The 22071-nt window shown below is 42.3% G+C and overlaps 2 protein-coding genes across 5 annotated transcripts in view; one reads left to right on the forward strand and one right to left on the reverse strand.

Annotated features, from left to right (window-relative positions):
* Nucleotides 1–91: 91 nt before the first annotated feature.
* LOC129181850 (aldo-keto reductase family 1 member D1-like) lies at nt 92–14424 on the reverse strand. 3 transcript variants are annotated; one of them, XM_054777536.1, is made up of 9 exons: nt 14257–14424; nt 14030–14197; nt 13848–13964; nt 13596–13673; nt 8674–8796; nt 8442–8551; nt 7500–7665; nt 7272–7326; nt 92–7199 (listed from the first exon to the last, which is right to left on the reverse strand). In XM_054777536.1, exons 1-8 carry the CDS (start codon nt 14347–14349, stop codon nt 7321–7323), a joined length of 861 nt encoding a protein of 286 aa, XP_054633511.1. In that variant the 5' UTR covers nt 14350–14424; the 3' UTR covers nt 92–7199; nt 7272–7320. The 3 variants fall into 3 exon arrangements, with proteins under 3 accessions (XP_054633511.1, XP_054633510.1, XP_054633512.1); XM_054777535.1 differs by having other exon boundaries at nt 7272–7354; XM_054777537.1 differs by lacking the exon at nt 8674–8796 and having other exon boundaries at nt 7272–7354.
* A 7325-nt stretch (nt 14425–21749) lies between these two features.
* fbln1 (fibulin 1) overlaps nt 21750–22071 on the forward strand; it is a 57207-nt gene continuing 56885 nt past the window's right edge. For both annotated transcript variants that reach the window (XM_054776606.1, XM_054776607.1), the window contains exon 1: nt 21750–21974. In XM_054776606.1, coding sequence (XP_054632581.1) covers nt 21920–21974 — 55 coding nt within the window. In that variant the 5' untranslated portion in view covers nt 21750–21919. The remainder of the gene's footprint in view (nt 21975–22071) is intronic.

Genomic DNA, 22071 nt, shown 5'->3' on the forward strand with positions numbered 1-22071 from the left:
CACTGGAGGTCTGTGCATGTCTCAGTGTGGTGCGCTGATTGCATAACCTTCTGACACGCACACACACACACACACACACACACACACACACATTCAACAACATGTTCTGGAAGATTGTTCTCTTCGAAAAACCGAGATTCATGAAACGTTCTTAAAGTGCACATGGGCATATGCCCTTGAGCCAGTCAGTAGCTCCGAATTAGCATCGGTCATGCCCCCTTTTTTGCCAGATATGGAAATTATGCTAAGGATGCTAAGGAAAAAACGAAACTGGAGACAGACTGGCCGGCAAATACAACTGCATTGTTGACGCTCCAGTCTTATGCCCTTTTAAGGGCATTTATGCTAATTAGGACCATCATAGGGACAAACAATTCAACAAGAAAGCAACATTCATGAATCCTACTTTTCTGAAGGAACAGCACACTGAAGGAAAAAAATAGGAATGTTGTAAATATAGTGGCACTTTAAATCATATATTCTGGTCAAAATTTGAAGACAAGCTGAAAAACTGCAATAATTTACATTTGCATTGTACTGTTGGACTTTAAGTATAGTTTCAAAATGGGAGTGAGATTTTTCAGTAAGCCATTTAATACGTAACGTGAAATAGGCTGTTCATCAATTTAAGACCACAACCTTTAAAAGCCAAAATCCTGACACAAATGTGGATTCAATGTCATTTTCTGTCTTCACACTCATTCACACTGTCATGATCTCTTGATGGCAAAAGCCAAAAAGCTTTCTCTTTTTGAATGTGGTTGGATTCTTGAACTGCATAAGCAAGGCCTCTCGCAGCGCGCCATTGCTGCTGAGGCAGGATGCAGTAAGACACTCATTTGAAACTTCTTCAAAGATCCTGAGGGTTACGACCCAAAAAATATCACCGGCCCTGAGCCGGAGGATCCGATTGGCTGTCCGTCAAGACATGGGGCCATCCTCGGCCCAGATGAAGGTTGTTACTGGTGCCGAATGCAGTCCGATAACCATCAGACGGCATCTGTGAGAGAAGGGTTTCAAGAAGAAAACACATCTTCAAAGGCCTTGTCTCCTTAAACACCACAGAATTGCCCGTCTGGAATTTGCACGAGGGCTCCAAACATGGGACATTGAAAGGTGGAAGAAAGTTTTATTCTCTGGTGAGAAAAAAATGTAACCTTGATGGTCCAGATGGCTTCCAGCGTTACTGGCATGACAAGGAGATCCCACCTGAGATGTTTTCCACACGCCACAGTGCAGGGGGCGCCATCATGAGCTAGGCTGCTTCTTCCTTCAATAGAATGTTGGAGCTTCAGGTTGTGCAGGGGTGTCAAACGGCAAATGGTTATGTGGAGATGTTGCAGGGGGCATCTCTCATGACTCAGGGCCCTCGTCTGTGTGGTAATGACTGCCTTTTTCAACAGGACAACGCTGCAGTTCACAATGCTCGCCTGACAAAGGACTTCTTCCAGAGGAATAAACACACTCTTTTGGACCATCCTGCGTGTTCCCCTGATCTAAATCCAATTGAGAACATTTAGGGATGGATGGCAAGGGAATTTTACAAAAATCAAGACAGTTGATGCTCTCTTCACCACCTGGAGCAACATTCACACTAGCCTCCTGGAAACACTAGCAACAAGCATGCCCAAACTAATTTTTTAGGTGACAACTACTCATAATTGTGATTTTTTCAACATTTTATTTCAATTTGAGCTATGGTCTTAAACCTTTGTAAAGCTGATGAACAGCCTATTGCACTTTAATGTTTGTTTACAAGACATTGCTTACACAATTTTTTTTTGCTCACTCCCATTTCTTCTTTTTGCATTTTAAAGCTCTACTTACAACCTCCTTAAGATCCAACAGTGCAAAATGTAAATTCTTGCAATTTATCAATCGGTCTTACAATTTTGATCAGAAGTGTATAATATTATACAACTGTAGAGAGTAATTCCCCGTTTATAGCGGCAATTTGGTTCAAGACCAACAAGTAGGATTCAATATTTAATAAACAGAATATTTTCATAGTTACAGCATAGAGAACCTGTTAACTTTCTAAATACGATTTTAACCATTATTTAAGCTCTCCAGACAAGAAATAACAACTCTATAGTCACTTTTACACTTCTATTACCCAATATAGTTGACATAATAAGAGAAAATAAGCCCTTTAAGACATAAATAAGATTCATGCTCGTGTGCGTTTCAATAAATCTTCCAGACGTTTGGACAGGAAGTCACGTCGGGGATTCAGAGTTCAGTTTTAGCTGCAGTCCACGTTATTATGATGATGATTATAGTATTGTTTTTATTGTGCCTGTTGTGAGACAATTATGAAATAAAAGCCTGCCGTTGGCGATCGGCTGTTGCGTGCTACTCATGATTAATAGCGGCCAGTAGACTACAGTTCATAAACGTCTTGTATTGCCTTAAACTGAATTTGTATTTTAGCTCAGTTAGAACATTTTTATGCTTGAATATGCTTAATTTAGGCCAAAAATACATATAATTTGCTAAAATATGCATTTTTTTTTTTACCAATAGTCAACCAGGAAACCACAATCAGGTATGAATTCATTTTGAAAAACCACGATCGTGAGGGAGCGATGATCGAGGGATGACTATAATGCAATAAAGACTTATTTTGCTCAATCATGCAGAATTTAATGGACCAATTTTATATAATTTTTCAACCATTTTTATGTTATCAATTGTGCATTGGAAGCATGTTAGCCTTGATGCTAGAATTGAGACAATTTCAGAGTGCTTTTAGTAGGGGTTGGAGTCTTTGGCCACCTCACGATTCGATGCGGTAACGATTCAAAGGCCTGTGATGCGATGATAAAACGATTTATCGATGCATCTCGATGCATTTTTTTTGTGATCAATAGTTTGTCCATTTTTTCATGCATAATTTTTTTCTATATACTGTATAATTTATTTTTAATCACTGTGTACTACTAAAACAAAGCATATTTGTAATGATCCACAATTAATATAAACATGAAATAATAACTGGAAGGTTACACCTACCAACATATGCCGCACAGTGGCCGAGTGGTTACCATGTTCGCCACACAGCCAGGAGGTCGGGAAGACCGGGGTTCGAATCTCTGCTTGGATGGATGGATGAATCTACTAACATACAGTATTTCCCATTGCACAGAACCAGCAGGAAAAGTGCAGTGCACCAGTAGCAGCATGTAGAAAATGAACAAAGCATATTCTGAGTAACCAACATAAGAAATCTGCCATTATTCACAAATAAATAATAGACTTCTGAATTCAAACTGAACTCCTGAGCACAGAATGTCTGACAAAATCATATTTTTGCTTTATAGCAAATTCCAAAACAGCTTTCATACAAAATATAGATTTCTGTATTCTGTATTTCTGTACTCATACAAAAATAATGCTTACAGACGTCAGTATATTATGAATAACCCAACAAACTAGGCTGCCCTTATTCACAATTGCAATGTCAGTGAAATAAGGTTGCGATGGGACCTTGTATCTGGGCTCCACGAAAGCCCTGCTTCTCAACAAATCCTTCGCAATAAAAGTTGCGATTTACTTTGTGGTTTGTTTCGCTTGTTCCGAGTTGGGTGGAGAATTAGTTATCACCTGCTCGATGGTTCTCTGGTTGGCAGCAACTTCAGCTGGCTGTTTTTCCTCCTGGTTCGGGTAGAAACGTGCTATGTGGTTTCTCATATTCGTCGTGTTCCCAAAATAGTTTAAGCTTGTATGACAAACTTGAATATTGTCTGGCTCTTGTTCAGCTCATTTTTACCTTCCACTACGTGAAATCCAAAGTACCTCCAGACGCTCGCTTTAAATCCATGAGGCGCGGGTCGAAGTTTACGCTCAGCCATTCTGGTAGCGTCTTAGGTGCACCACCGTAAACCTTCTTTCCGACTTTTTGGTCCGTTTTTTTTGTTCCGTCAGCATCCGATTCTTGACATTTATAAATCGATGGATAATCTTCAATGTCCGCATCGTGATGCATTTAAGAATCGATTATTTCCCCCAACCCTAGCTTTTAGTAAGCCCTACTGGTAACCGTTATGTGTGTGTGTGTAGCTTTAATGCTAATGAGCTGTGTTTGTCTCCTGCGTCTCCAAGATGTGCTATTCTGTACTTTTTACATACACACTGTAAATTTTTCTGACACAGTAGATGCCATATATCACATACAACAACCTATAGCTATGTGAGCTAAAGTGCTAACATTACATTTTAACAGGAACATCATGCTAGGTTAGCCTATTCTCTGAAGAAAAACAAATGATCAAACCTACTGTTCCCACGTCCGTAGCTGACCAACGGATAGTTGGCAGCGTTCCGGGCTGCATTTTAAGATGCGTAGCAAAGCCTGCTTTTTTCTCCCCCCTCTGTGAGGGTGAGTTCATCTGCTTTGGGTCAGAGGCAGAGCCGGCAAACACATTTTACTGTTGCATAATACGGAGCTTTAAGACAAATATTATGTGAATGAGGCTCATTCCCCTGTGGTGCCAAGATTGGTGTGGTTTGGGTTAAGGGAGGCGGATGTATGCGTTTTGTGTCATTGGCCCACTTGGTAAAATCTCGAAAGGCTCACAAGGAGCGTTTCCAATGTTTCAACTATCTTTTCAGTCAAATATCCACCATCGTGAAACATTTCCCAACAAGATGGAGCGTCCTTCTTTCTATAGAGGGGGAAAAAAAAGTCTTAAAACCCTGAAACAAATTCCTCCCTCACAGACCCAGTGACCATTCACAACTTTTTTCCCACCACAGGGGTCCAGAATGGTGCGCTTCATGGCGTTTGTCACCATCCCAAAGGTTTGTATGGTGGTACACAAAAAAGGAGGGGGTGGGGGTGGGGTCACAGCCATGCGGTTCCGCTTTTTTTTTCCCCTGTGTGAAATCCTCCCAACCCCCACCTAAAATCAAATTATAATTCCAGACACAGTCACGTTTGCTTTCAATAGCCGAGAAACTGGCCTTTTGCGCCGGGAAACCTAATTAACTTATTAAATCATTTTAGAGTCGCCACAAAGTGCACAAAAAAAATGCAGTGTGTGATTTCCTTTTCGGGGACTTTTTTATTATGATGGCAAAGTTGATGATGATAACCATAGAGCCAGAAAAGGAACTAACTGCAACATAAGATCTGCTGCTCAGTACAATATGACTAATACAATTAATGAATAAATAAAAGGGGTGTCACAAGACACTCCCTTCACAAGACAAGACAACATACGAGATTGGACCTATGAGAACGGGACGAGATGAGATTTTAACATTAATTTTTGTATTTTTTTAAATTTTTCTAAGTCCAATGAAAAAATATGAGAATATATTGCAATCTACTGATTTAATTTCTATTACATTACAGTCTTCTGCACTCTCTGTGCATGCTAGCGGCCCCGCCTCCACCCACTGAGACAAAGGGACTGTATGACTGACAAAAGGGCTCACTCCGTTCACGCCATTGTTCTATGAAACAAACGTGTCAAGGAGCTGAAAAGCAATGCACAGAATGAACTCCCTTCCTGCCTGTTTGGAGGCGGGAGATGAGGAAAACAAACACACAATTTCATTTATTCCATCCAATTTCCTCCGCTTATCCAAGTCCGGGCCGTGGGGGCATATGAGACATAATCCCTCCAGCGTGTCCTAGGTCTGCCCTGGGGCCTTCTCCCGGCTGGGCATGCCTGGAACACCTCACCAGGGAGGCGTCCGGACTACATGCCCGAGCCACCTCAACTGGCTCCTCTCGATGTGAAGGAGCAGCGGCTCTACTCTGAGCCTTATCCAAGTCCACAAAGCACATGTAGACCTGTTGGGCAAACACCCAAGTACCCTTGCAAGGGTGTAGAGCTGGTCCAGTGTTCCGCGACCAGGACGAAAAACACATTGCCCCTCCTGTAGCCAAGGTTTGACTAACGGTTGAACCTTTCTCTCCAGCACTTGGAATAGACTTTCCCAGGGAGGCTGTGCAGTGTGAGCCCCCGATAGTTGGAACACACCCCCCGGTCACCCTTCTTGAAAAGGGGGACCACCACCCCGGTCTGCCAGTGCAGAGGTACGCAATGTTGAAGAGACGTGTCAGCCATGACAGTCCCTCAACATCCAGAACCTTTCATTTATTGTATGTTACAAGGTAATGAATTTGTTATCGCCCCAGGCCTTGTGCCCAAAAGACTTTTTTTCTGAACGAGAACACAACACTTAATATTACAAGCAATACCTAAAAAAGCCCACTAGGTGACGGTATCGCTCTGCATCTTACTGTTCCCTCCCCATTCCCAAAGGGTCATTTTACTTTGTTTTAGTTTCATTATACAGTGGTCACTTGGTTGTAGCTTTGTGTGTATGAGTTGTGGGAAGTGTCGTATGCTGCTTTGGTATGGTATTGTGTGTGTGTGTGTGTGTGTGTGTGTGTTTTCTTTGGGCGAACTGGGTTACTTGGAATTATTATTATTGTTACTATCATTACTTTTATTGTTTGAAAAATATATTGAAGAATATTTTGATTTTTTAAAAATGTATTTTTTAAATTAATCAACACCTTGACTGTTCTAAAGGTTTTATTATGGTGACATGTTTGACTCTGGAATAGATGAATTCACATGATTTCCTCTGAAAGGATCTGTTTTGGAGTTCGAACACCGAGGAAGTCAACCAGCATCACAAATTGTTTTTAATCCTCTCAGAGTGCGCATCCCCACAACAACGCTCACATTTGAGCTCATTTGCTGTCAGCTAGCGACCTCTAGTGCTGACTATAAAGATGCACTCACCCGCCACTTGATTAGGTACACTTGCACAGCATCACTCATATCTGACAACCCGTCCATTTAAATAGTTTCCCGTATTTTAACTAGTTTCATCAAAAAAAATAAATAAAATCAGCTGAATTTTCCTTATTTTCTGGAATATGTATAAATATATATTTATATAATGACAGTTATGGCATAAATGCTAGAGCTAAATCACAAATGTTTCCTTTATAAAAGATAATAATGTTTGAGTGTGTTTTGAGTGTGGACGTAGCTCTTCTATTTTTGCAGGTGTACCTAATGTTGTGTCTATGTAATGTATTATCAACAAGGCACCACTTGCCGCCCATGTTTTTTTTTTTAAATGATTCTTATTTGTAATTGTAATGCAAGCATATCACCCAGTAATATTAGAATTCATCATGAAAGGGATATTCTGGATGGTCGCTCCACCTGTGTTAAGAAAAGCAGGTCAAGCCACAAAAATAAATAAATGAGAAGATGAAATCCAAAGTGTGTACTTACATGAGGAGCTCCACAAAACGTATGTTCTTGTTCAGACCTTCGATCGCTTTCATTTCTTCCTCAGTGAGTGAAAAATCAAATATCTATCACAGCAGGAAAAGTCAAACACCAAAAATGACTGGTTGGAGACCGCTGCAATGTACCCCCAACTGGCATCATCTAATTGTTTATGACAGCTACTAAAATCTGATCCAAAAACAGTTGTGACGTGTGTTGTGTCGCACAAACCTGGAAGTTGTGCCGGATCCTCTGCGGGCTGAAGCTCTTGGGAATGACCACCACTCCTCTCTGCACGTTGAAGCGCAGAGCAACCTGAGCGCTGCTCTTGTTGTACTTCCTGCCGATGGACACCAGCAGCTCGTCCTGCAGCATCGGGGGACACTTGACGTTCACCCTGATGACAAGAAGGCGATACAGTCTGTCATTTCCCGCATGTAATAATGTTCTGGAGTGCATGAGAAAGTGGAAAGGAAAACGTAGCTTTCTCTGACCACGCGGCCTATTACACAATACAACAGCGTCAGAACCAATGTTGTAATAGTGGTAAGTGATGAGTTCATTTCAAATAACAGCACGGCAAGTTCAACAAACATGACATCACACCGACAGCTAAATAGCAACATGTCAAATATAGTGCTTGTGCAATTAATTTAAAAAAAACATCAGTAGGTTGCCTACAGCCACAGCTGTTAATACGAATGTTACTGTTAATGGCAGCAATAGTAGGTTTAGGGCGGTTGAGTGACGTATTTACGCTATTCTGTTTTGTATTGACTGTGTGGAGTTTGCATGTCCTGTGCGTGTGTGGGTTTTCTCCGGGTACTCCGGTTTCCTCCCCCATTCCAAAAACATGCATGTTAGGTTAATTGGTGACTCTAAATTGTCCATTGGTATGAATGTGAGTGTGAATGGTTGTTTGTCTATATGTGCCCTGCGATTGGCTGGCAACCAGTCCAGGGTGTACCCCGCCTCTCGGCCGAAGTCAGCTGGGATAGGCTCCAGCATACCCGCGCGACCCTAATGAGGATGAGCAGCATAGAAAATGTATGGATGGATGTTCTGTATTGAATACAAAACTGTGATGTCATTACACAATGAAGGTACTCTTTTTGACATGATTACAAATGTAGTTATATGAGTCATATAAATAGAAAATGTCTCTCCACGCACCAGGATTCATCTCTGGAGGAGCCGAGGGGACAGTAGCCAACGACGACAATGTCATTTTGATGGCAATAGTCCAGAAGTTTTGGCTGCGTGAAGTACGGGTGACATTCCACCTGAGCAAGAAGACACGAAGTATTACAAAGTAATGAGAAAACTAGAAAGCTTTGGCTGAATGTATGCGGATTGAAACTATAGTCTACATATGAACGCTGAAGTATGCAGCAGTGGCAGCCACCTGGTTGGACACGGGCTTGTGTTTGAGGCCTGGTTTTTTGAGAAGCAGCTCAAGTTGCCTGCGGTTAAAGTTGGACACCCCCAGAGACTTCACAAGACCTGCGTCCACACACGCCTCTAACGCCTGGACAGAATACAACAAACAATGTCATCATCAGCTATCAGCATCAGCTATTTAGACTGACTTGATAGCCTAAATGCTCCGATTGGCGCTGACATTCAATTAACCGCAGAGTCTCGTATAATCTTCGAGTGCGTGGGTTACAAGAGCAAACAACCACTAATTAGCGGCAGGTCAAAAATGACTGGTATTAACTAGGGGTGCTAACATTATTTTTAAGAAAAGTACAATGTAAAAATATGACTGGACAAACAAATTTAACCACGTCAAAAAGTTGTTGTAGCATGTTGGCTACACAGTCAGGAGATTTAGGCATGTCTGTGTGGAGTTTGCGTGGTTTTTCTCCAGTTTCCTCTCACATTCCATGCATGTTAGGTTAATTGGCGACTCTAAATTGGATGAATGTGTGTGTGGATAGTTGTTAGTCTATATGTGGCGACCAGTCCAGGGAGTACCCTGCCTCGCTTCCAAAGTCAGCGAGTGAGGACAAGCGACATAGAAAACTGATGGATGAAAACACACACAAAACAGTGTAGCTGCATTTTGTTTTAATCTCACGACATTAAAACGGGATTACTCGTGGCCACTAGGCCTGGGACAATAATAAACTAATTAATCAATCACACAATAAATTAAAATGCACTCCATAATTTTGACGTCCTTAATATATTGCCATGTGCATGCATGTTTTCCTTGTCTCCCACCTCCAAACAGGCAGGAAGAGAGTTCACTCTGTGCATTGCTTTCAGCACCTTGGCGTGTTTGTTCCATAAACAACTGCATGAACGGAGTGAGCCCTTCTGTCAGTCATACAGTCTCTTTGTCTCAGTGGTTGGAGGCAGGGCTAGTAGCATACACACACTCAGTGCAAAAGAGTGTAACATTGTAGAAACTAAATTAGTAGACTGCAATAAACTCCTGATCAAAATTTTAAGACCAGTTGAAAAATTGCCAGAATTTGCATTTTGCACATTTGGATCATAATGAGGTTTTTAGTAGAGCTACAATATACAAAAGCAAGAAGGGGAAGTGAGACAAAAACATTTTGAAAAAGTAATTTATTGAAAACAACAATTAAACTGAAATAGGCTGTTTATCAGCTGATCAAAAGTTTAAGACCATCGCTTAAAAAATAACAAAAAACTCTCCAAACCAGAACAAAAAATGTTCTCAGTAGGACTCAGTAATGAGTAGCTCCACCGTTCTTGTTAATCACTTCAAAAATGGGTTTGGGCATGCTTGATGTGAGTGTTTCCAGGAGGCTAGTGGGAACATTGCTCCAAGTGGTGAAGATGGCTTCATGAAGGGCATCAACTGTCTGCAACTGATGGCCATTTTTATAAACTTCCCTTGCCATCCATCCCCAAATGTTCTCAATGGGATTTAAATTCAAGATTCAAGATTCAAGAGATTCAAGAGAGTTTTATTGTCATGTGCATAGTAAAACAGCAGTTATACCATGCAATGAAAATCTTATTCTGTTCATTCTCCCAAGAAAAGAAAGAAAAACACAAGAAAGAATAAGAACATAAGAAACATAAACACATATACATAAATACCAAGAAATTAAGCAACAACAACAGAAGAGACATTAATACAAGTAAATAATACAAATAAATACATAAATAAATAAAGTGCTATGAGTGTGTGTTGCGTGTGGCGTGTCTGAGTGCTTCATTGAGAAGCCTGATGGCCTGTGGGTAAAAGCTGTTTGCCAGCCTTGTGGTCCTGGACTTCAAACTCCTGTAGCGTCTGCCTGATGGTAGGAGTGTGAATAATGAGTGTTGTGGATGTGTGCTGTCCTTGATGAGGTTGTGTGTTCTGCGTAGGACTCTAGATGTATAAATGTCTTGCAGTGAGGGGAGGGCTGCCCCAACAATGTTCTGTGAGGTCTTGATCACCCGCTGGAGTGCCTTCCTATCACGTGTTGTACAGTTACCGTACCAAACAGTGATGGAGGCGGTAAGGACACTTTCGATGGTGCATCTGTAGAAGCAACTCAGGATTGTGGTGGACATGCCAAATTTCCTCAGTCTTCTCAGGAAGTACAGTCTCCTTTGGGACTTCTTCAGAATTTGTTGGGTGTTGTGAGACCAGGTGAGGTCCTCGCTGATGTGTGTGCCAAGGAACTTGAAGGTTTTCACCCTCTCCACCTCAGTCTCATCTATAAACAGGGGTCTATGCGGCTCCTTTTCCCTTGTTCTTGGGTCGATGATCATCTCTTTAGTCTTATCTGTATTGAGAAGGAGATTGTTATCACGACACCAAGCTATGAGGTCCGCCACCTCTCTTCTGTATGATGTTTCAACACCACCAGTGATCAGTCCGATGACTGTAGTGTCATCCGCAAATTTAATGATGCTGGTGTTGTTCTGGGAGGCCACGCAATCGTAGGTGAAGAGCGTGTAGAGGAGTGGACTCAGCACACACCCCTGTGGGGTCCCAGTGCTCACAATTCTTGAGCTGGATGTGCGGTTGTGGACTCTGACTGACTGGGGTCTGCCTGTGAGAAAGTTAAACACCCAGTTACAGAGGGAGGGAGACAGGCCAAGTGTGAGGAGCTTATTTGTGAGTTTGTGGGGGCTGACTGTATTAAAAGCGGAGCTATAGTCTATAAATAGCATTCTGACGTATGTGTCCTGGCCCTGTAGGTGAGAAAGGGCTGTGTGGATGGCAGTGTTGACTGCATCATCCGTGGACCGGTTCTGGCGATATGCAAACTGTAGAGGGTCCACAGTTGCCGCCGGGATGCTCTTTTTGATGTGGGTCATGACTATTCTTTCAAAGCACTTCATAACAATAGGAGTGAGTGCTATAGGGCGATAGTCATTCAAGCAGGTCACGTTGCTCTTCTTGGGTACGGGCACTATGGTGGTGGACTTAAAGCAGGTCGGTACAGATGCTTGTGCAAGCGACAGGTTAAATATGTCAGCAAGCACATCAGCTAGCTCTGATGAGCAAACCCGAAGTGCACGTCCTGAGATGTTGTCTGGGCCTGCTGCTTTTCGTGGGTTTGTTTTGTTTAGAACCCTGCGCACATCAGCTGATGTCACCATGAGAGGTGCGTCCTGTGTGCTCCCCAGCACACAATGAGGGGAACATGCAGGATGGTCCAAAAGAGTGATGTTATTCTCCCTGAAGAAGTCCTTGGTCAAGCCAGCATTGTGAACTGCAGCGTTGTCCTGTTGAAGAACCCAGCTGTTACCACACAGACGAGGGCCCTCAGTCATGAGGGATGCCCGCTGCAACATCTGCACGTAAGCGACCGCCGTTTGACGACCCTGTACCACCTGAAGCTCCAGTGTTCCACTGAATGAAAAAGCACCCCAGATCTTGATGGACCCCCCTCCACTGTGTAGATACTGTAGCTAGAAAACATCTCAGGTGGGATCTCCTTGTCATGCCAGTAACGTTGGAAGCCATCTGGACCGTCAAGGTTGCATTTTTTCTCATCAGAGAATAAAAGTTTTTTCCACCTTTCAATGTCCCATGTTTGATGCTCCCTGGCAAAGTCTAAACCAGGGGTCACCAACGTTTTTCCTTGTGAGAGCTACTTTTACAAAGTGAAAATGGCCAAGAGCTACTCATTTTTGTAACGTTTATTTTCAGAGCTTATTTTAAACCCAAACAAAGCAAATATGCTTGTTTTACCAGAACATTAACAAAATGCTGGTGTCCACAACTCACATTTTGTATTTCAGAATGCATTTGTTTCTACTGTTCTTTCATTATTAACTGAAAACCTGAATGAAAAGCAGGCTTGCGGGCACCACATGTGGTCGTGGGGGGCTACCTGGTGCCCGCGGGCACCACGTTGGTGACCCCTGGTCTAAACGGGCAGTTTTGTGGCGTTGAAGGAGACGAGGGCTTTGAATTTGTTTTTTGTTTTCTAAACCCTTTTCCCGCAGATGCCGTCTGATGGTTATTGCGCTGCAGTCGGCACCAGTAAGGGCCTTAATGTGGGTGGAAGACCACCCTGTGTCTTGATGGACAGCCGATTGGATCCTCCGGCTCAGCGCAGGTGTGATTTTTTTGGGTCTACCACTTGACTTTTTTGTTCCATAATGCTCAGGATCTTTAAAAAAATGTAGAATAACTGTCTTACTGCGCCCAACCTCAGCAACAATGGCACGCTACGAGAGGCCTTGCTTATGCAGGTTCACAATCCGACCACGTTCAAAAAGAGAAAGCTTCTTAGCTTTAGCCATCAGGAGGGCATGACAGTGTGAATGCCTGACAGAAAATGAACATTTTGAGCAGATTTTGGCTTTTATAGCCTGTGGTCTTAAACTTTTGATCAGGTGATGAACAATCTATAACAACAATCTATACAAATTCCAAGTGTTTTTTTGTCTCAGTCCCCCTTCTTGCTTTTGCATATTGTACCTCTTCTTAAAACCTCATTAAGATCAAAATGTGCAAAATGCAAATTCTAGCAATTTTTCAACTGGTCTTAAGATTTTGATCAAGAGTGTATACTGTCATATATTTTTTAGAAATTTATTTTTTCATTGTGCTTTTCTTAAAAGTACTGGTAAAATCTCGTCTCGTTCTCGTAGACCCAATCTTGTCTTTCATCTCGTCTCATGAACTGAGTCTGGTTACAGCCCTATTAATGAATTAATTAATTAATATAATTTTGAAAAGCCGTGATAGAGTGAAGCTGCAAAATTCTGTTCTGGGATTACTGTAATGAGAATTTCTCTTTGAGATCAATAAAGTATCTACTGTATATATCTACTATAATTAGTGCATTTAGGGTACTATTGGTACTTTGAGAACACAGCGGCAAGTTTCAATACCTCCCATGTTGCACAGAGGTCTGTGTGGTGGTAGATGTACTTCCCATTCTGGTCTTTAGGGTAGAACTCATTTCCAGGCTGAAATGCACCAAAATAAACACAGCAATACTTAAAAACAAGCTCAAGGTGTCATCAAAATATTGGACACAGCTGTCAGTATGATGCAGTAAAGTTGTATTGAATCATGTTGGATGTTGTAAGCACTTTGTGTAATCTCTGCATTAGAAGTATCAAGATAAGAGTGCTTGTAACCTTGAAGGCCATGGGAAGTTCAATGATGTAGAGATCCACATAGTCCAGTTTCAGTGTCTTCAGGGTCCTCTCCAAGGCCGGTCTCACCAGTTCTGGTGGATGGAAGGTATTCCACAGCTGAAGAAAGACAGGACATGTTACACAGGACAGTGTTTGATGGTGAATGGATGTACAGACGCTACCTTTCCACAATAAAAAATGTCCTCTCTTCTCACGGTTCCGTCTGCAATCTTTTCCCTGATGGCTTGACCCACCTCGTGTTCATTGAAATAGACTAAGGCGCCGTCAAAGTGCCTGTAGCCCACCTCGATGGCCAGCTTGACGCATTCCAGCGCTGTCCCCTTTGGCGTCTGTGAAGGACATTTAAGCTCGTCACGGCATGGATCCTAAATCATAACATTTTCCTCACCGTCCGAGGGTCTCCATATGTGCCCAATCCCAGCAGTGGGATGCGGTTCCCGTCCCTCAGAGAAATTCTGTGATCCTGGGCAGTCAGATTCATGGTCCTGCTTGGTGGTGTGGATGCATTAACATGTGTCAGAACTTAGCCTAATAGTTGATTTATTGCGACACAGTCACGCACCTTGAACCTTACCTTTAAACTACCATGCCTTTATTTGCATGCACGATAAGGATGAACTTTATTGGTGCTTTTTTCCTGTGTTTGCACAGTGCAGGAGAACCCTTTTTCTGAGATAAAATCACATCATTCGGGTTGTTTAGTCTAGTTGTTGAGTGTGTTTTTGTTCCAACTCTGGCTCATCCTCAGGATTACACTGTCCTGGATCCAAAACATTGTAAATAATAATGGAAGCAAGCTGTTGCAGCTGCATGAACTGACACTGTCACGTGAAAACATGAGCACAACCCTTGATGTAACTCTTCTACTCATGAGCCGCCGCACGCAAAACTGTGAAAATGTGCCAAAACATGTTCCCTGACTGTGTTGCCTATTATTTTTCGGACAAATACACCACAAGGTGTCGCTGTTATTAAGCTCCATAAATCGGACTAGTAATTTCTTACAAAAAACACCCACTGTAACTTAGGTGCGTTGCCAAATTATCGCAAAATTTGGCACACACTTGTAGGGGAGTGACACGCATATGTGTGAAATTTGAGCAAGATTGGTTGAAAAACATGACCGCCATCAAGGAAAACATCTTCGCAAGGGGCCAAATGGGACTTAGTAACTAATTGTCCATAAATCATCGACCATTTGTCTAATGATTATAAAACTTTGAGGATATCTGTGACTAGCATGTCTTATATTTAATGAAAAGTAGCTACCGCAAGGTTACCCAGCATGTCTTGCGGGTTGTAGATCCAAGTATAGTTTTGCATGTATGTTAGTGCCCTGCGATTGGCCGGCGACCAGTCCAGGATGTACCCTGCCTGTCGGCCGAAGTCAGCTGGGATAGGCTCCAGCATGCCCCCGCGACCCTAATGAGGATGAAGCGGTATAGAAAATGGATGGATGGATGGATGGATGTTAGTGTGTCAGTGTTATTTTGATACCCGCATAGTCCGTGTGGTGCAGTTGCATTTTTGCGTTCCGTTTGCTTTGAATGGTTGTGTTGGTTTTGTTCGCACCGCAAGTTAGATAAGCGTTTATGTTGATGCCCTGCTGTCCGTTTGAACCACTGTTCTAAAGCATTTTGACCACAGCCCATCGGGGGCACCACAAATTCCCATGGGGAGTCGGGGGAATCAAACCTGTGCCCTTTTGGTCACAATCTACATTCTTAGCCACTCTGTCCCCACTGTTACAGATCTTTGCATGGAATCCCATTATAGTGCACAAGTGTACCTAAAGTTGTGTCTGCTGACTGTCATCTTGACTGCATTTTTGTAATACAACATTTGATTGAAAGTAGAATATTAGAATACTGCACTTAGCACAGTTTTTCGAAAACTATCAATTAGTCTTCAGTAGTTTTGTATGTTTTCTGAGTTTACCTGACTGTTGCTTGCCACAGATTGCTGTTATGCTCATATTTAACTCATCAAAACATTAACATCTCCCCGCAAAGACTCACTCTTTCATTATCTCCTCCTTTCTAAATGCTGTAGCTATGTGATAATAAGAGTCTGGCCTCTTTAAAAAAGGGCAAAATCTTTTGCAATGAACAAATTGGTTGCTGTTCACATTAGGGATATGTGCAACAGTGCAGTAATATGACTTTCATTAGCTGTGCTGTAATGCTTCTAAAGCTTGATAACTCACAGGATTCCTTGATGTTTTGTCTAAACATTGTCACGTTCTGTATGTTTGTTGCAGCAAAATAATTAAAAATAACCGAACCCTGGAACCGGAAAGTTTAACACCTGACACTGACGTCTTCTGTCCTGTTGTGTTGGAAACAATTATCGCAGTCTGACAAGGAATCTCTCTAGGTCAGTAGTCCTCAACTGATTTTTGTGACATTCAATGAAATGCAAATGTGCTATCTTGATGCTAATTTACATTGGAAATCCTATATGATTAGCATCAGGGATTTTACGTCGTGATTTTGAACACATCCCCAATTAAGGTGCATGTTCTACTAAAACAGGTGATATATAATAAATAGGGGTGTCACAAGATCTTGCGAGATTAAAACGTGACAAGATTTCTCGTTTGGAAAAAAAATCACGTGGGCACTAATCCTAGGATGACAATAAATGAAGTAATCAATCACACAATAAATGAAAATGAACAATAATTGTTTTGCCATGTGGATTGCTTGTCTGGTTTCCTCATCTCCTGCCTTCAAAAAGGCAGGAAGAGAGTTCACTCTGTGCATTGGTTTTAAACCTTGCGTGTTTGTTCCATAGAACAACGGCATGAACGGAGTGAACCCTTTAGTCAGTCATTGAGTCTCTTTGTCTCGGTGGGGGGAGGCGGGAGCGGTAGCACACACAAAGAGTGCAGAAGACTGTAGCGTAGTTAAATTAAATTAGTAGATTGCAATATATTGTCACATATATTTAAATATTTTTTTCATTATACTTTTCTTAAAATTAATGGTAAAATCTCTAATTTCATGTATTTTCTCATCTTGTGAACTGAGTGTCTCGTGACACCCCTAATAATAAGCATAAAATACTTACAATGTAACTTTAAAGGTCAACCCTTTCTAAGGCTCAACAAAAGACAGTACTGGCACATTCAACATCTCAATGGCCGTAGACTACTAACAAACGTTGCTTGTCTCCTCCTCTGACAGCCCGTTTCGCATAGCAATACAGAGCGTTTTGGCCACCTATAGGAGTATTAATAGACGACACCCAGCTGCATAAGAAAATGTCCTTACGAATACATGTGCAAGATTAACACCCGCAACCCACTTGTGGGTCACTACTCTAGATGACTAAACTCCAATTTTTATGATTACTAGCCAGTACCATCAATATGCTTTAGAAGCTGTTATTTTAAAATAGTGGCCCCCAAACGTTTTGAGCCTAGACAAAGTCTGGTGCCTGGCGTAAAAAACGTGATGTGCTTGCATAAATAAAAACATATAATTAGAGTTTATAACCACGATCAACCCAAAGACGACTGGTCGATTGCAATTACAAAGACCTGTTTTAAAATATGTAGTATCACCACTAGAGGTGTAACGGCTTGTATTTGTAACTGAATTTTTCAGTATGGAACATTTTGTCACGTTTCGCAGGACAGGAGCAAGTGCTTCCTGTCCTGCGGCTCTTATTTTGGCAAGGTATACTTCCTGTTGGTTGGAAGAGGCAGCCACTTCACGCCTGGTGGCCATGCAGCTGTCGCTAATCAATATTAGTGGCGGTTAAAATGAACCAGCGGCATACGTCTGACAACGCTGGTTCATTGTTGTTAATGTTGCTGTTGCCATTGTTCCTAATGTGCCTCGTCTCCTTACCAGTACTGTCACGATCTGTCAGGCACGAGTTGAGGTTGTCGAGTGCTTGACCCCCAGTATGCAGAGATGAGGCAGTGGCGTGCAAAAATAAAGAGTCTTTAATAATACAAGTGCAGCTAAAAATTGCAGCAAAACAAGGGCAACAGAGGAAAAGGCTCTGTGGAAAACAAATACAAAAGGTAGAATCAAGGTAAGTAAACTGATCTACGTGACAGCACCGGCAAGGAGGTACATTAGGAACAATGGCAACAGCAACATGAACATCACAATGAACCAACGCCGTACGTCTGACGAGGCTGGTCTTTTAACAGCCACTAATGGTGATTGGCGACAGCTGCGTGGCCACCAGGCGTGAAGTGGCTGCCTCTTCCACCCAACAGGAAGTATACCTTGCCAAAATAAGAGCGCAGGACAGGAAGCACTCGCTCCTGTCCTGCGAAACGTGACACATTTGGTACAATACGAGGTATACCGATTTCCCACATGGAGTGCGGGACAGAAATCCGAGGCTCCACTTGATTTTGTTTTATTTACATACTAGCACTTTTTGCTAAATGGATTATGGCCTACTGTTACTGCCCTAATGACCTCATAATTATACTTGCCAAACTCCCCCAAACGGTGTCCTACCTCAAAGTCGCTGTTGTGTAAAGTCCAACTAAATGCTTTGTTTCTCCATCTAACAACTTCCTACAAGTGTCTGTGCAACATGATCTGCGTCTTTGGTTCCCCCCACCCCAACTAAGGGACTGTCTCGGTGGGCCTCTGCCGACTGACACAGACGTGGTAAGACAAGCTCCGCTGAGCTTCAAAGGAAGCGTCGGCGCAAGCCCCCTGCCGACAAGATTAGTAGTGCTTGAATGCGACCCTCGACCGCTCCAACTTCCTCCGTTGAGGGAGCTCGGAGGTCAGCTCACCCCGCTGATTCCTTTCTAGATTGCGAGCTAACAGGCACGGAAAGGCCGGCACCAGTCTCGATGTGATCTAGGACTTAAATGATTGTCAGGGTTTACTCTGTAAAGTCTCTCGTCTTCACATTGCCGAGTAGATAAGATTAGACAGAGGGATGTTCTTTGTTACTGAGATTACACAGTATCCTTCCCATCCTCTGCACAATTTACTTTCAAGAACAGACCTGATGGGGGTTTTTGTATTCCCATCACTTGGCCAAGCCTTGATGACACCATTCAAATACTCGAGAGAATGCACCTCGTCAAAACAGGACAACTTTGTGAAATTCTCAAACCTTGTCAGAGAAAAAAACCTCATTCAAAGATCCACTATAGCTCAGGACTGCTGTGATGTTTTTAAGATCCTACTGCAAAAAATGCTAGTCAAAGATCCTCTATATGACAGGAGTGCTCTGCTGCTTTTAAGATGCTACTGCCAAAAAATGGGAGTCAAATATACTCTATATGACACAAGCGCTCTGCCGTTTTTGAGGACTGACAAAGATCAACGGTACAACAGGAGCACTGCTATTATTAAGAACCTAATGCAAAAAAAAAACTTTGAGTCAAAGATCTTCTTTAGGACATGAGTGCTCTGCTGTTTTTAGGAATTTACTTCAAAAACTCATACTAGTCCAAGTCCCCTATATGACAGGACTTGTTTTTCATCACATACTGCAAAAACTCTTGAAAAGAGCCCCGAAATGACAGGAACACTCTGCTGTTTTTGAGAACCTACTGCCAAAACCCCCTCACTAATAGTCAAAAATCCTCTATATGACAGGAATCCTCTGCTGTTTTTAGGGACCTACTGCCAGAAACTCCAGTCAAAGAGATTCTTTAAGACCTGAGTGCTCTGCTGTTTTTAGAAATTTACTGCCAAAAAACGCAAGTCCAAAATCCTTTATATGATAGGAGTGTTTGCTGTTTTTAAGAATCTACTGCAAAAACTCTAGTCAAAGATCCCCTATATGACAGGAGCTTCTTTTTAAGATCCGACTGCCAAAAATGCTAGTCAAAGATCCTCTGTATGACAATAGTTCTAGGAATATGCTGAAAAAATATAAAGTCACTCCCAAGTTTTGAACTCAACTTGCGGGCCGTTCTGATGTGATTTCCGGACTCGACTTGGCCCATGGGCCGCCACTTGGAAAGCCTAAATGAAGCGCTCAGACTACATCATTGCTGTTCCTTTTAAGTCCAGTAAGGTGTCTGTAGCGAGCGTTTCAAACTGGTGGTTGACCATCAAAACCAAACGAGAAGAGGATGACGCCGTTCAGCAGTCTATGGAACGCTAATGCTGAAAATAATGTTAACATCAAAGAAAAGTGCTTCCTGGATTATTTTGTGCCTAAAACACCAAAGACAAAACATAGAGCAGCAACAAAATCCTGACTGAGATGATTTGTGTGTACTATTTATCCACTATACCAAGGCGCAGTGAGAGGAAAAATAGCACATATTGCTGCACAGGAAGGAAATAATCTGCACAGTAGTAGTAATAGTAGTGGAAGCTTCATTTGTACTCATTTTTCCTCCTTATTTACTTCACATCTTACTTTACTGCACATCTGCAATCTGTACCAAAGTCAATGCAGCACGGGTGTTGCAGGGCGCTGCCAGCATGCAGTGATGGGATTATGCGTGTGCTCACACATGCACACAAGGAGTTGGCAGCAAGTGGGGGAAGAGAAATTGCTCAGCCGCACGATGATAAACATTTTGTACCAACTACAGAGTCTCTGCAAATTCAATCAGCGAGCTCGATCGGCTCCGGGAACTGAGACAGCGAGACAGCATGAGAGATCATTTTAATCGGAGCCACATGTCTCCTACCACCAACATAGAGATTTCGCCCGGAGGTTTTATATCGGGTCGCCACAAGGAAACATGCTCAGCCAGCAAGTTATAAACGAGCAGCACCAATTCGATCGACATATTTTTCATGCTTCTTGAAAAGCTGTACTTTTATTGTAGTTAGGCTTGCTGTTTTATGGGCATGGTGGTATTGTCGAAAATGACATATTGCACTGTTAGTGTTTAGAGATGCGTCAACAGGACTGACACTCCTGCCATTCGGTTTCCTATGAAACAAACAAGCACTGCCATCTGCTGGCTACCATTGGTGGGAATGTATTGTCTTCTTGTAGCCTGCCGTCCGTCAGGCAACCCCAACACTTTTTGGTTTTAAATGACAGTCGTCCCTTGCCACTTCTCGGTTCAAATTCCGCGGCTTCACTCTACAATATAGAGTGAAGCCACAGTAAAGGGGTCTCAAACTCGCGGCTCGCGGGCCATTTGCGGCCCGCTAAGTCACATTTTGTGACATGACAGGAAAGACTACTGTAAATGCGGCCCGCAAGGTCTAAATTAAGCCAATGATGCTCACAGGGTTGCTAGATATCAGCTCTTAAATTAAACTTTAATTTAAGAGCTGATAGCAACTAGCAACTTCCATGGTTTTCTTGATATTAAACCAAAATTAGACGTGTTTCCTGCAGCATACCCGATATCGTTATAGATATTATCGTTATCGTGAGCCTTACTCCCAATACTTGATGAGGCCCTGCCTCACCCAGACTCTACCTCCAGTGGCTCCTGGGTAAACTAAGTTTGAGACCCCTGCTCTACATGGTTTTTCAAAATTAGAAACATTAATAAATTATGTGGCTTCTTGGTTGAATACGGCCTATTATTAGTCAAAAAATATGCATACTGAAGCACATTTGTTGATTTTTTGCCAAAAATAATGCATTTTCAAGCATAAAAATGGCTAAATGAACCAAAATACATTGATTAATGTTCATCAACAATTATATAGACAACATGCCCCCCCCCCCCCCCCCCCAAAAAAAAAAGAAATCATAAGGAGTCTGTCCATGCTCATCACCTATTCTAATTATCCCCAAAACTAGTTCCACCGGATGTTGACTTCAGTACCAATCAAAAGTTTAGACACGCTTTGTCATGCTTTTGAACGAGAAGGTGTCTCTATACTTTTGCAGTCATTACTGTGCAACGTGAGGCTCGTGCTGCAGTACGTGGTTCGGCCGAAGTGAAAGTGGGTGTTATGTTTTGTGACGATGAGTGCAGTCAGTATTAGACTCTGAGTCCTGCAGGAAGGCACCTCCATCACTCCTCTTCTCTTTCTTATCGGATCTACTGGGTCTATTTTATATGTCAAGGAGCTTATTTTTGGTTTAAAACGACTATTTTCCAACAGTGGATCTCGAACTGTCACCACATGGGTCCGCAGATTGTTCTGCTCAGTTCGTTGCTGGGAGTCGTCCTTGCTCAAGGTAAGTTTCATCATAAGCTAAACTACTCTTCTGAGGTAGAAAATAAAGATTGAAGCGGATTCATTGTTGACATGAGTGGTTGAATTGTTCCGTGCTG

Source organism: Dunckerocampus dactyliophorus, chromosome 5 (assembly GCF_027744805.1).
Source record: "Dunckerocampus dactyliophorus isolate RoL2022-P2 chromosome 5, RoL_Ddac_1.1, whole genome shotgun sequence".
NCBI lineage: Eukaryota > Metazoa > Chordata > Actinopteri > Syngnathiformes > Syngnathidae > Dunckerocampus > Dunckerocampus dactyliophorus.

Bases quoted from the DNA above. Each gene is read 5' to 3' on its own strand.
- LOC129181850 (XM_054777535.1), bottom strand. From the start codon at position 14,349: ATGAATCTGACTGCCCAGGATCACAGAATTTCTCTGAGGGACGGGAAC. The intron at 13,674-13,847 runs GTTACAAGCACT...GGTGCATTTCAG, and splicing joins AACTTCCCATGGCCTTCAAG to CCTGGAAATGAGTTCTACCC. The intron at 8,797-13,595 runs GTATTGAAACTT...TATTCTGTCCAG, and splicing joins ACCTCTGTGCAACATGGGAG to GCGTTAGAGGCGTGTGTGGA.